Source organism: Bos javanicus, chromosome 22 (assembly GCF_032452875.1).
Source record: "Bos javanicus breed banteng chromosome 22, ARS-OSU_banteng_1.0, whole genome shotgun sequence".
NCBI lineage: Eukaryota > Metazoa > Chordata > Mammalia > Artiodactyla > Bovidae > Bos > Bos javanicus.
The window spans coordinates 51026359-51037471 of NC_083889.1; the positions used below are offsets into that span (position 1 = coordinate 51026359).

Below are 11113 nucleotides of genomic sequence, written 5' to 3' on the forward strand. Positions count from 1 at the left end.
TTCCGGTAGCCATGCGCCTCGGGGTAGAGGAGACGCTGGGAGCCCTGAACTCGGCCTTGGGGCCTGGCGGACCAGTGTGGTTCAAGGAGACGCACGCCCGCCACCTGCGTGCCCGAGACTTCTTGGCACCGCGCCGCGCACTGCAGGCGCGCTTTGGGGACGACCAGGTAGGCGCGCGCATGGCGGGGACGTGGGCCGGAGACAGGTGGGAGCGCAGCGGCCGCTCACCTCCCTGGCTTCCCACAGGTGCCCGAGGGCGTGGTTCACGCCATCGTTGGCCTACAGGGTCCGGGCGTGGCCCCAGTGCTGTGCTGCGCGCCGACCCCCGCGGGGCTGGCTCTTCGGCTGCAGCGGTCCGTGGTCTTCGAACGTGTGCTCTGTTCCGTGGCCGCCTATGCCGCGCCCGCCGCCCCCACCGCCCCTACCCCGCGCATCGTCCTGCACTGCCCGGCGCTGCGCGGCAGCCCTAGCGCCCTCCGCCTGAGCCAGCTCCGTGCCGTGATTGTGGCGGACCACCTGGCACGAATTCTGCAAGCTCACAGGTGAGTGAGGCCCAGAACGAAGGTGCGCGATGGCTTTGGGCGGGGGCAGGCCGCACCGCTCTGCGAGTGGGAAGTCGGAGCGAGCTGAGCCAGGTGCTCAGGCTGAGGCGGCCGTCTCGCTTCTCGCAGGGTGAGTGTGCGCCGAGTCCCCGCTGTGCGGGACCCGCACATGACGGCTTTCCTGCAGCAGCTGCGGGTGGACTGGCCCGAGGTCTCAGAGAAAGCCTCGACCGAAGCCCTGAGGAATCGCGCGATCGCAGAGCTCTCCCCTGCCAGTTATGCTGGAGCCCTGCCCCCTGGCACCCTGGGTCGAGTGTGCCTGAAGGAACTAATGGAAGAACGGGGACGCACAGCTGGCTATGACCCCAATGTGGACAGCTGTCTGGGTAGGCCCGGGATCTAGGGGCCAGAAAGTCGGGACGCCGCCCCCCCCCCCCCCCGCCCCCGCACTCCCGGGCCAGCCTCAGCCGTGTGTTCTCTCCCCAGTGACGGAGGATCTGCTCTCTCTGCTGGCCGAGCTCCAGGAGGCTGTGCAGGCTGGGGCCGTGGGCAGCTCCCTAGGCCTGGTTAGTGACTGCTGCCCCACCCTGGTATGCTTCTGGCAATCCAGGTGTAGTGTATCCCCCACAGTGACTGTTCTACCCCCACAGGCTGCAGCCCCAGATGCTGGTGCAGATAGCTACGTGGTCCTACACGTAGTGAGCTGTGAGGAGGAGTTCCAGCAACAAAAGTTGGATCTACTCTGGTGGAAGTTGGATCATCAGGCTCCTCTCTTACAGGTAGGTTAGTGATGGTAACCTTCCCACAGCAACCTCAGAGGACTCCTTAAAAGCCACTTGTTAGCTGATGGGTCCAGAAGGTGACACCTGACTGTGAGGGGGACCTTAGGCACATGCAGCAGGCGCTAGGAGAGGGCTCTGGACTTGAGACAGAGTCTTAAGGTTGGAAGCTCGGGGAGTCCAGGAACACGTTGAGGTTCTTGGAGGGTATCATCAGTGGCTGACCCCTGCTATCTTCCTGACAGAAGCACCTGGTCTGTGGCCCAGTGAAAGTAGCTGGTGCGCCCAGCACCCTGACTGCCCCCGAGTACTACGAGTGAGTGAGGCTGGAAGGCAGGTCACCGAGCCAGGCCGGTGGAGGTGGGGGGACTCTGCCCACCAGTCCTCCTCATTCTCTTCTCAATGCAGGCTCCGGCACACCCAGGTGTGCAAGGTGTCATCACTGAAGCATGGCAAGGACCTGGAACAAGGTACACTTGGGAGACCCTGCTTGTGCTTCCTGTAGGGGGAGGTCATTTGCACACATGCCCCTTGTTCTCTGCCTGCAGAGACTGACTGATCCGTACTCTCTCAGATGCAGCCTGGACGGATATCTTCAGGGTTCTCTCTGTGGCAACCGTTAAATTTGAGATGCTCAGCACAGCCCCCCAGAGTCAGGTGAGCCTGGGCATCTTGCCAGACCAGGGCTGGGGGTTGGAGTTGGGGGACAGGCTGTGCGGTGGCAGTCCTCCCCGTGCAGCTGTGCGTTTATTCTTTAGCTTCTCCTGGCCCTGGCTGACAGCAGCATTTCTACCAAGGGCAGCAAAAGTGGCACCTTTGTCATGTATAATTGCGCACGTCTCGCCACCCTCTTTGAGGGTTACAAGTGTAGCGTGGAACAAGGTCTGTACCCCACCTTCCCGCCTGTGAGCAGTCTAGACTTCTCCCTGCTTCGTGATGAGGTGAGCACCCCTCCTGGGTAGCTGGCATGTGTAGGAAGCTCGGGCCTTTCCCTCCCAGCGCCCTTCTCCCCCACAGGGTGAGTGGTTGCTACTCTTCAACAGCATCCTCCCCTTCTCAGACCTGCTGAGGCAGATGGCAGCCCTGACCCTGACCCGCACCGCCCCAGGGCTTCACGTCACTGCGCGCACAGAGACGGTGAGGACGGAAGAGCAGGACTCACTGCACACACTATTCTTTATTCTGAGCTGGGGACAAAAGGAGGGGTGGGCCAGGGCCTCAGTTTGGTCTCTGTGTCTAGGTATGCAAGTTCCTGGTCCAGCTCAGCATGGACTTCAGCTCATACTATAACCGGGTACACATCTTAGGGGTAAGTGCACAGCTAAAGGGCAGATGGGGGCGGTTGGTACAGGGAAAGCAAAGGATGAGACCAGCAGCCTTCTCCTCTCCTCCAGGAGCCTCGGCCACACTTGTTTGGTCAGATGTTTGCCCGTCTGCAGCTTCTGCGGGCCGTGCGAGAAGTGCTCCACACTGGGCTGGCCATGCTGGGTCTCCCTCCGCTGAGTCACATTTAAGGCCACAGAGGCCTTAGGATCCAGGAATGTCCACCAAGTCAGCAACTGAAAGGGGCGGAGCGGGGGGGGATCTGGATTTGTTTTTAGTGATCTGGAGCCAAAATAAATTGTGTGACAAGGTTTTGTCCCGTGGTGGGAGTGGGGCGTATTCTTGGTCTGTCCAGGTGGTATCCTACTCACCTTCAGCTCCTGCTCTGAAGTCAGGGACCCGCGGCTGCCTCTTCCTCCCCTCTGGGCACACCAGGCATGGGCACAGACAGTCACTCTGTCTGTGAGCAGGCCCCATGCCCAGCATGCCGGCCACCGCGGGATGTCTTAGTCGTACCAGTTGTAGACCTCAAGACCCTGGCCCCCCAGAGCACAACGGTGGCCAAACTCTGGGCTCACGGGCCAGCAGTCCATGTCGGCCACATCTGCTACGTGGTACACCGTGCTGTTCATAAAGGTGGGTTCACCATGCCCCAAACGCCAGAAGGTCAGCCGTTGGTCGATGGAGGCCGAGACCATGAGGCTGGGGCTTAAGATCTTGAGGCCTGTCACATGGGCAGCGTGCGCACAGGGGACGGAGTACTCCTCCAGCACTTGCAGCTGGGGCAGCAGCTCAGCACCCCCCACCGCTTCCTCCAACTCCGGCATCTCCACGGCAAGCACAAAGACGTGGAGGGAGCCGTCCTCGCTGCCACTGGCCACGAGGTGGCCCTCACGGGTGGGCAGGGTGTGCAGGCTGTTGACACCACAGCTGTGAGCCTGCACTGTCAGGCAGGGGCTGCCCAGCTCTGGAGGAAGAGGAGAGGACAGCTGTCAGGACCCAGCCTGACACACGGCTGAGTGCGTGCAGGGGGGCGCAGCCAGTGGCAGTGTGGCTACTCACGGAAGGGCAGCCCAAGGTCCGCTGCAGCCTCCAGGGCAGGGGAGTCTTGGTCCAGCATGGTGGTGAGGTCCCAGAAGGCCAAGCTGCCGTCGGTGGCTGCGCTGCACAGGAACAGCCTCCTGGAAACCAGAAAGCAGCTGGGTGAGGGAGATGGAAAGCAACAGGAGGCCCCCAACCCATGTGGGACCACCACGCAGGCCCTCTCACCGCCGCCGATTGGGTGCCTCGTGTGTGAAGGCGTGCACCTTGAGGACACAGCGCTTGTGGTGGAAGGTTTCAGCCAGCAGCTGCAGTCGCCGCCCAGAGTCCTGCAAGAGAAAGAGCCTGGGGCGCGGGGGGTAGTCCAGCTCAGAAGCCACTCGGAACATCTGTACACCCTTTCGTTTGCCTCCAGGCTTCTTGGGTCCTATACACTAAAAAGCCCCAGCCCCTGCACCACAGACCAGTATTGGTTTATGACCTGTTAGGAACCAGACCAGGAAGTGAACAGCAGGCAAAACCAGAACTATCTCATCCCCATCCATTGCCCCCACCCACTGTGGAAAAATGAACTGGCCCCTGGTGCCAAAAAGGTTGGGGACCAGTGCTTTACACTCACCTCACTGCCCCATCACTACAGGCGGCAGCCACAAGCGGGCCAAGGCCAGGCCGGTCCAGCTCACACACAGCTAGGGACATGTACCTGCGGGGACAAAAGACAGACGTCACTCGGAGCCTGGCCTTGCGTGCCCAGCCCTCGCTGCTGTCGGGAGTGCACCTCACCTGGTCTCAGGGTCCACCTTGATCATCCGGTGCCGGTGGCGCTGCCGGTCCCAGTATTCGTCGAGCCGGTGTGATGAAAGGTGCATGACGTGGCAGGCAAGACGGCTTGGGGGGCTGGGGTCTGGGGTGACCATGATTGTGAAGCAGTGCATCTCAGCCCTGCCCCCCGCAGATACCACATGGGCGGTCAGGCCTGGCTGAGGATCCTGAGGGCCACCTGGGGTGCCAACACCCCACACAGCCACTGCACGCACCGAGGAGATGTGGTTACAGACCGCTGTAAGCGCATGGGCCGAGCCTGTGGCTGTGGGGAGCGCCAGGACACAGACGGTGGTGTCCTCACTGCACGTGATCACGATGTCGATCAGGCCAGGGCCCTCACTGCCGGGCTCGACAGGCTCGCCGGGCTCCGTGTGGTCAGGCTGCAGGAAGCTGGGCACCCCAGACTCAGGCCCCAGGGTGATGCTGCCCACACGCTTTACACAAGTGATCTCCCGGCCGTGCAGGCTTTCCCGGAGAATCACATGTGGCCGCGTGCAGCCACCCAGAGCCCGGTAGAGCATCACGTCGCCATCCTTGAGGTAGGCGAAGGCCATGGCTGCCTCGGTGTCAGAGAAGGCCCAGGAGCGGTGCCCTCCGCCACAATTGATGATGTGCAGCTTCTCATGCGAGCGGGGGCTCCACACCACGAACTCATTGGCATGGAAACCCAGGATGACCATGTTCCCGTCGGCCACCATACGGACCCCAGCCACCCAGTTCATCCCCCGACAGGGCTTTTGCCTTAGCACTGGCTGGAGCTGCCCGCCTCGCACAAAGAGCTGGTAGTAGGAACCGTCACGCCCTGTGGTGTACACGTAGCCACCGTGGCAGGTGACTGAGGTCACACCCTGTTTCCCGTGCAGAGAAGGGAGGGTGGACATAGGGCCCCACTCAGCCAAGGAGGGCTCCCCCTCACCACTGCCTGCTCCGGGCGCTGAGGTGATCGCCCCAACCTTGCTCACCACCCCAAGATCCTTGAGCAGATCTGGTCGGGAGGGATACAGCAACACAGAGCCCCGGCGGTCCCCACACACCAGGAAGTCGCCTGGGGGGAGGAAGGCACTGCACGTGTGCCACCTCTGCTTGCTTGGAGGCAGGAGGTAGCGGCAACGTTCCTTGACAAAGATGGCCTTGCCAGAGGGTGCCGCAGAGATCTCCAGGCAAGCCACCACGCCGCCGGGGCCCGATGCTAGCAACAGAAGCTCCTCGTAGCCTCTCAAGGCCCAGCTCAGGCTGTGCACCTTCCCTGGGAACAGGGTCAGGTCCACAGCTGCAGTCGGAGTGTTGATGGGTACAACCTTGACGCGCCCTTCCCCGTTGGCCAGAGCACACAGTCCGAAGCCCTCGGGACCAGGGGCTGCCTCCAGGAGGCAGTAGGACTGAAAGCGCTTGTCCTCCAGCAGCTGCTCCCAGCACTTGACTTCGAGGTCATAGAGGTACAGGGCCCCTGCGTCAGTCACAGCCAGTACTCGCCACGAGCCAGCCAGCGTCACAGCCTTGAGGACACCTGGTCTGCTGTGGGACTTGAAGGAGAGCGCAAAGACCCCCGAACCCGGGTGCCCACGCCCTACCAGGTGCCACAGCCGGATGCCTGAGTCATCACCCCCAGTGATCACCCAGGCCTGCCTCTCATGGGCTGCTAGGGCACGGATCCCACGGCCCTGGTGGCCCCGAAAGGCCTGGAGGATTTCGCCTTCATGGCTCCACACCAAGCACACACAGTCTTCTCCTGCACTGATAAGGTAATTCTCGAGGAGCTTGACCTGCCAGACACGGGCGCTGTGCCCAAAGCAGTGCCCAATATTCTGGACCCGGCCCCCGGGAACCCGCAGGTCACCCACCTTCCAAATGCGAACGCTTCGATCCTCAGAAGCTGTGGCCAGTAAGCCCTTGCTTTCTAGGTAAGACATGCTGAAGATGACCCCCACGTGCCCACTGACCCGTCGGTCGGGGACTACAGGCTTATCGTCTTTTAGAGCAGCTGCTGGGTACCAGACCAGGAGCTGGTTGGAAACAGCGCCAGCCACTACGGTCAGCTCCTTCCAGGTGTCTCCGATTAGACAGGCCGAGGAGAGGGTGCACCTGTCCGTGCAGGGCACATCCTGCAGGCTGCACCCTACCACGGGGTCATACAGCACCACCGAGTTGTGGCCCAGGGCCAAGGCAATGTTCCCCTCGAGCCAACGGGCATCCCAGATCCAGTCAGACATGTTCCACAGGCCAGAGCGCCACAGCTCCCGGAAGCGGCCCTGTCCCCAGCTAATTTTCACAATTCGGAGGCCCTTGCTGCCAAACGCCGCCACCATGACCTCCGAGTCAAGGTCTCCGTTGGGTTCTGGTCGCACTCGGAACCCATGGATAAGATAGTGGCCAAGCAGGTTCTGCACTCGCTTCATCATCCGCAGATGTCCACCAAAATCCAAGGTGTATACCAGGACATCTGGCCCCTCACCTGGACAGAGGCGAAAAGCCACATCAGAACCCCTCCTCTAATTCTCACGGGCCAAGAAGAGACAGGGAGCAAGGGAATTGCTCAGCAGGTAGCTTATGAACGTATTAGGTCACTCAATCCTGCAGGCTTGAGCTTGCTCTCAGCTTCAGCTGTATTCTCAGCGCTCTCTCTGAGCCCCTTGTCAGTTACCCATGACACTCAGCTCAACCATGAATTCGTCAAACTCCCATCTCCTCCTCATCCCACCGAACTTCTCATGCTTCAGACGGGAATCCTCAATTTTAGTCCTCAAATCCTCGGCCTCACTGACCTTCTTCACACTAACTCCTCCCCTAGGAAACAGGCAACTGAGAAGTCAAGCATTCCACTTTTGGACCACAGCAGAACCCCTCCTGATTTCCAGGAGCTTCTCTGTATCTCAGAAGATGTGAGCACATTCAATAACAGTGGGGAGAGGCAGCCCGCAGTTTGGAAGCAGACACTCCTGTGAGCCTCAGCTGCCGCCTGGCTGCCCTGCAGGCTTGTTCGTCTACTAGCTCATCCTCAAGTTCGCTCCATGCTCCTCACCCCAGTGACCTAATATTACCATCCTCTGCCCAACCCCAGCCCCAAACTGGGAAGCCCACCTCTTATCTCCAAATTCTGGAGATTTCACTTTCTAAAGAGTTTGCAAATCCAATCGACCACACTGACTTCGGTCCAGGACATACCTCTTAACTAGAGATGACAGTAGCAATCCCTCATGCTATTCCCAGCCTGCAATCTCAATCTTTTGACAGTCAATAAACATTTATTTGAGAGATTCCTGGCATTCCAGTGGTTAGGACTTGAAGCTTTCACTGCTGGGGCCTGGGTTTGATCCCTCATTGGGGAACATCTCGCAGGCAGTGTGGTCCAGCCAAAAAAAAACATGTTTGTTTTTTTTTTAATTAAAATTTTTTAAATTTAATTGTCTGATTATAAACCAGACAATGAACGACATGCTGGAGTAGTGAATAAAACCCTGCTTCTGCGGATTAGGCAGATGTTAAACACTATCACACAACAGATAGCTAAAAAAAAAAAAAAAAAAAACAACCCACATGAAAAGCTCAACATCACTATCGGAGAAATGTAAATCAAAACTACAACGAGGTATCACTACACCAGGCAGAATAATTATCAAAAAGTTTTACAAACAGGGAATTCCCTGGTGATCCAGCAATTATGACTCTGTGCTCTCAATGCCGAGGGCCTGAGTTCAACCCCTGGTCTGGGCTGAGCACTAAGAGCCCACATACCATAGGGTGCAATCAGAAAGCTTTTAAAGATACAAATGAGCTTATTTACAAAACAGAAACTGACGAGTTTCAGAAACCAACTTATGGATACTGAAGGGGAAACATGGTAGTTACTGAAGGGGAAATGTGGTAGGCAAGGGATAAATTAGGAGTTTGGCATTAACACATACACACTACTATATAAAAAACAGGTAACCAACAAGGACCTACTGTATAGCACAGTCTGTTTCTAAGACCTGACACAGCCAAATAAACAAATATTTAAGCTCTATAACAGTATCACACAGGTACACTCCGTAGTTCTCATTTTGATATGTTCCAGGAAAGAACTATATAGGTTGCTTTAAGAATGTGAAATGAGGGAGGGACTTCCCCAGTGTTTCAGTGGCTAAGACTGTGCTCCCCACGCAGGGGGGTTCGATCCCTGGTCAGGGAACTAGATCCCATAAGCTGCAATGAAGACCAAACACTCTATGCGCTGCAGCCAAATTAAAAACAAAACAAAACAAAATGGGAAAGCTACTCTAGTGGTTCTCAACAGAGGGACACTTTCCCTCCAGAAGACACATGGCAATGTCTGAGGACACTTTCGGTTGTTACAGCTGGGAGCTGTGTGTGCTGCTGGCATCTGGTGGAGGCTAAGGATGCAGTTACATCCTACAATGTAGACAGCCCTTCACACAAAGCGTGACATGATTCAACAAATCTCTAGAGCTGAGACTGGGAAACCCTGGTCTAATCTAAGCAGACTGGGTGACTGCCAGGGGAAGTCGACTTGAGAACATAACATTTAGGTGCAGCAATCAAGAATCAGCAGTGGTTAATCAAAGGAAGAACAGGCAGGAGGGAGAGGGCTTGAACCTTTCTTGCCAGAGGAAGCATCAATTTTGAGGCCCCTGAGATGAGTGAGAGCTTTGGAGAACATGGCTAGAACAGGAAACAAAAGGTTCAAGGATGAGCTCGAGAGAACGCTACTGAGGGGGGTTGGGGAGGCATAGCCGCATGGCCTCAAATCATGGCAATAAAGGTAGAAAAAGACACACACATGCTACATGTATGAAGTGCAGCATCAACCAGGCTGGCCTGGCGGGTGAGAGAGGCAGGTTCTCCAGCTTGGCACCTGCATGGCTGATGTCCCCACCTGAGCTCGAACGCCAGCAGGAGTATTCCAACTCGTAGGCCCTTGTGCACTTGAGCCTGGCACTCACGTGAGAACAGGGCTGGGAATTCAGGCTATAGGTTCACAGGGGTGGGATTTGAGAACTGTCAACAGAAAAGTCACTTTGGAAATAATGGGAAGTAGATGAATTCACTTTAAAAGCTTACTAAACTAAATTTCACAAGCCATTGCCCTGCCTAAAAACGTCTCAGTGGGGCTTCACCAATGGGGCTTTATGCCCCTAAAGATAAGTCAGATCGACGGCTGAAATGGACTAGTCTCTGCTCATTTCTCCAGCCTCTTCACCTAGACAAAGCCCTTCCGCTCTGCCTGCTAAATCCTCCCAAGAACGGCCTCTTTTCCATAAAGTGGCAAATTCTGTCTTAAATCCTGTTTTCCCCGAGTTTACTCTTGTGGTTCTTCAGTTTTCTGCCTACCTATTCCCTCCTCCAGGAGCCTCAGGAGTTTAGCTCACGGTAGGAACCTTGGGCTCCCAGAGCCTTCACAGCAAATCAAAACTGGGTCATCGCCCGCCCTAATCTCCCACCCCCGTACATCCACCCCTCTTAGGACTCGGAGCAGCTCACTCAAGGCTTGCCAGCCAGTGCCCTGCCTTGCGACCCTTATTAAACTCAGCAGCTCTAACATAAGTCACTAGTTCTAGCTTCCAGTCGGACTCCACCGCTCGATGGGGCTCTGTCGCCTCGGGTCCCTGTCCTTTGCTACCCGAGCCGACCCTCCTCAGAAGAGGCACTGACATGGGATTTCCTGGACCCCAACCATCTCGGGAGGGGCCTCAGCCTCCGCCTCCCCGAGCACTGGCCTACTCAGAAAGATCTCATCCTCTGGTTTCCCGCGACTCCATGCTGCTCAGAGGCTCTTCACCCCCACCATCTAGGGAAGAGCATCACCCGCCCCTCTCTCACTCGAGAGGCCACACCCCCTCCTGGGCTGGCCCACCCCCGAAAGGCCACGCCCCGGACCCTGGACTCGCCCACTGGGGGCTTCATCACGGAGCTCCCCCCGCATCCTCGCTGGAACGATGAAGCCCCCGCGCGACTCGTCCACAAGCGTCTCTTATTCCCTTCCCCCGCCCCCCCGCCGACCGCGTTTCCCTGCACCTTTCTGCCGCCCCCAGCCGCCCTCTCCGCATCACCTGCAGTTTCTGAAAGGCCTCGGGAACCACCGCAGCTCTTTGTTTCCTGGGCTCCTTAGGCTGCGCTTCAGCCCCGCCATGCCGTGGGTTCCCGCCCGCCGCCCGTCCTCCTCCCACACGGGGCATCCCTTTGTTCTTAAGGCCCCTCCCCAGGCGAGCGTTCGGTTTCTTCTCCGCTAGCCCGCGCCTCGAACCACAACTCACCCGCCAATAGCCGCTCCCCCACGCACTCCAGACCCGTGACCGGGAGGAGTATGAGCTCCGAGGTTGCCCGCGGCCAAACGTAGTCCTCGTGAGCGTCCATGGCGGTCCCTCGAGCCGCTGCAGCTGCCACGGCCAAGAAAGGAGCAGAGCTCTCGCGAGACGAGCCTTCCGGCGTGCTGCTGCGCTGCAGCTCTACGGCTCCCGTAGCAACAGGTAGCAGAGGCAGGGGCGGCCGCCGCCTAGGTCCAATGACGACCGCCCTCCGCCCCATGCTGTCCGGCTGGGATTGGCCGGGCCGAATCGCCCCCGTCACATGACGTACAAGCCCCACCCGGCCGCGGCGCCCCGCCCC

The 11113-nt window shown here is 58.2% G+C and overlaps 2 protein-coding genes across 6 annotated transcripts; one reads left to right on the forward strand and one right to left on the reverse strand.

Moving 5' to 3' along the window:
* DALRD3 (DALR anticodon binding domain containing 3) lies at positions 1-2958 on the forward strand. 4 transcript variants are annotated; one of them, XM_061397579.1, is made up of 12 exons: positions 1-167; positions 247-542; positions 672-928; positions 1029-1108; positions 1193-1321; positions 1567-1637; positions 1730-1791; positions 1896-1978; positions 2080-2262; positions 2339-2458; positions 2562-2630; positions 2716-2958. In XM_061397579.1, the coding sequence occupies exons 1-12, from the start codon at positions 12-14 to the stop codon at positions 2833-2835; spliced, it is 1626 nt and encodes a 541-aa protein (XP_061253563.1). In that variant the 5' UTR covers positions 1-11; the 3' UTR covers positions 2836-2958. The 4 variants fall into 4 exon arrangements, with proteins under 4 accessions (XP_061253563.1, XP_061253562.1, XP_061253564.1 ...); XM_061397578.1 differs by having other exon boundaries at positions 2562-2958; XM_061397580.1 differs by lacking the exon at positions 2716-2958 and having other exon boundaries at positions 2365-2458; positions 2562-2649.
* Positions 2480-11068, reverse strand: WDR6 (WD repeat domain 6). 2 transcript variants are annotated; one of them, XM_061397559.1, is made up of 7 exons: positions 10762-11068; positions 4469-6962; positions 4305-4388; positions 3914-4030; positions 3707-3825; positions 3016-3611; positions 2480-2880 (listed from the first exon to the last, which is right to left on the reverse strand). In XM_061397559.1, exons 1-6 carry the CDS (start codon positions 11030-11032, stop codon positions 3151-3153), a joined length of 3546 nt encoding a protein of 1181 aa, XP_061253543.1. In that variant the 5' UTR covers positions 11033-11068; the 3' UTR covers positions 2480-2880; positions 3016-3150. The 2 variants fall into 2 exon arrangements, with proteins under 2 accessions (XP_061253543.1, XP_061253544.1); XM_061397560.1 differs by having other exon boundaries at positions 2480-2906.
* Between the last annotated feature and the right edge of the window lie 45 nt (positions 11069-11113).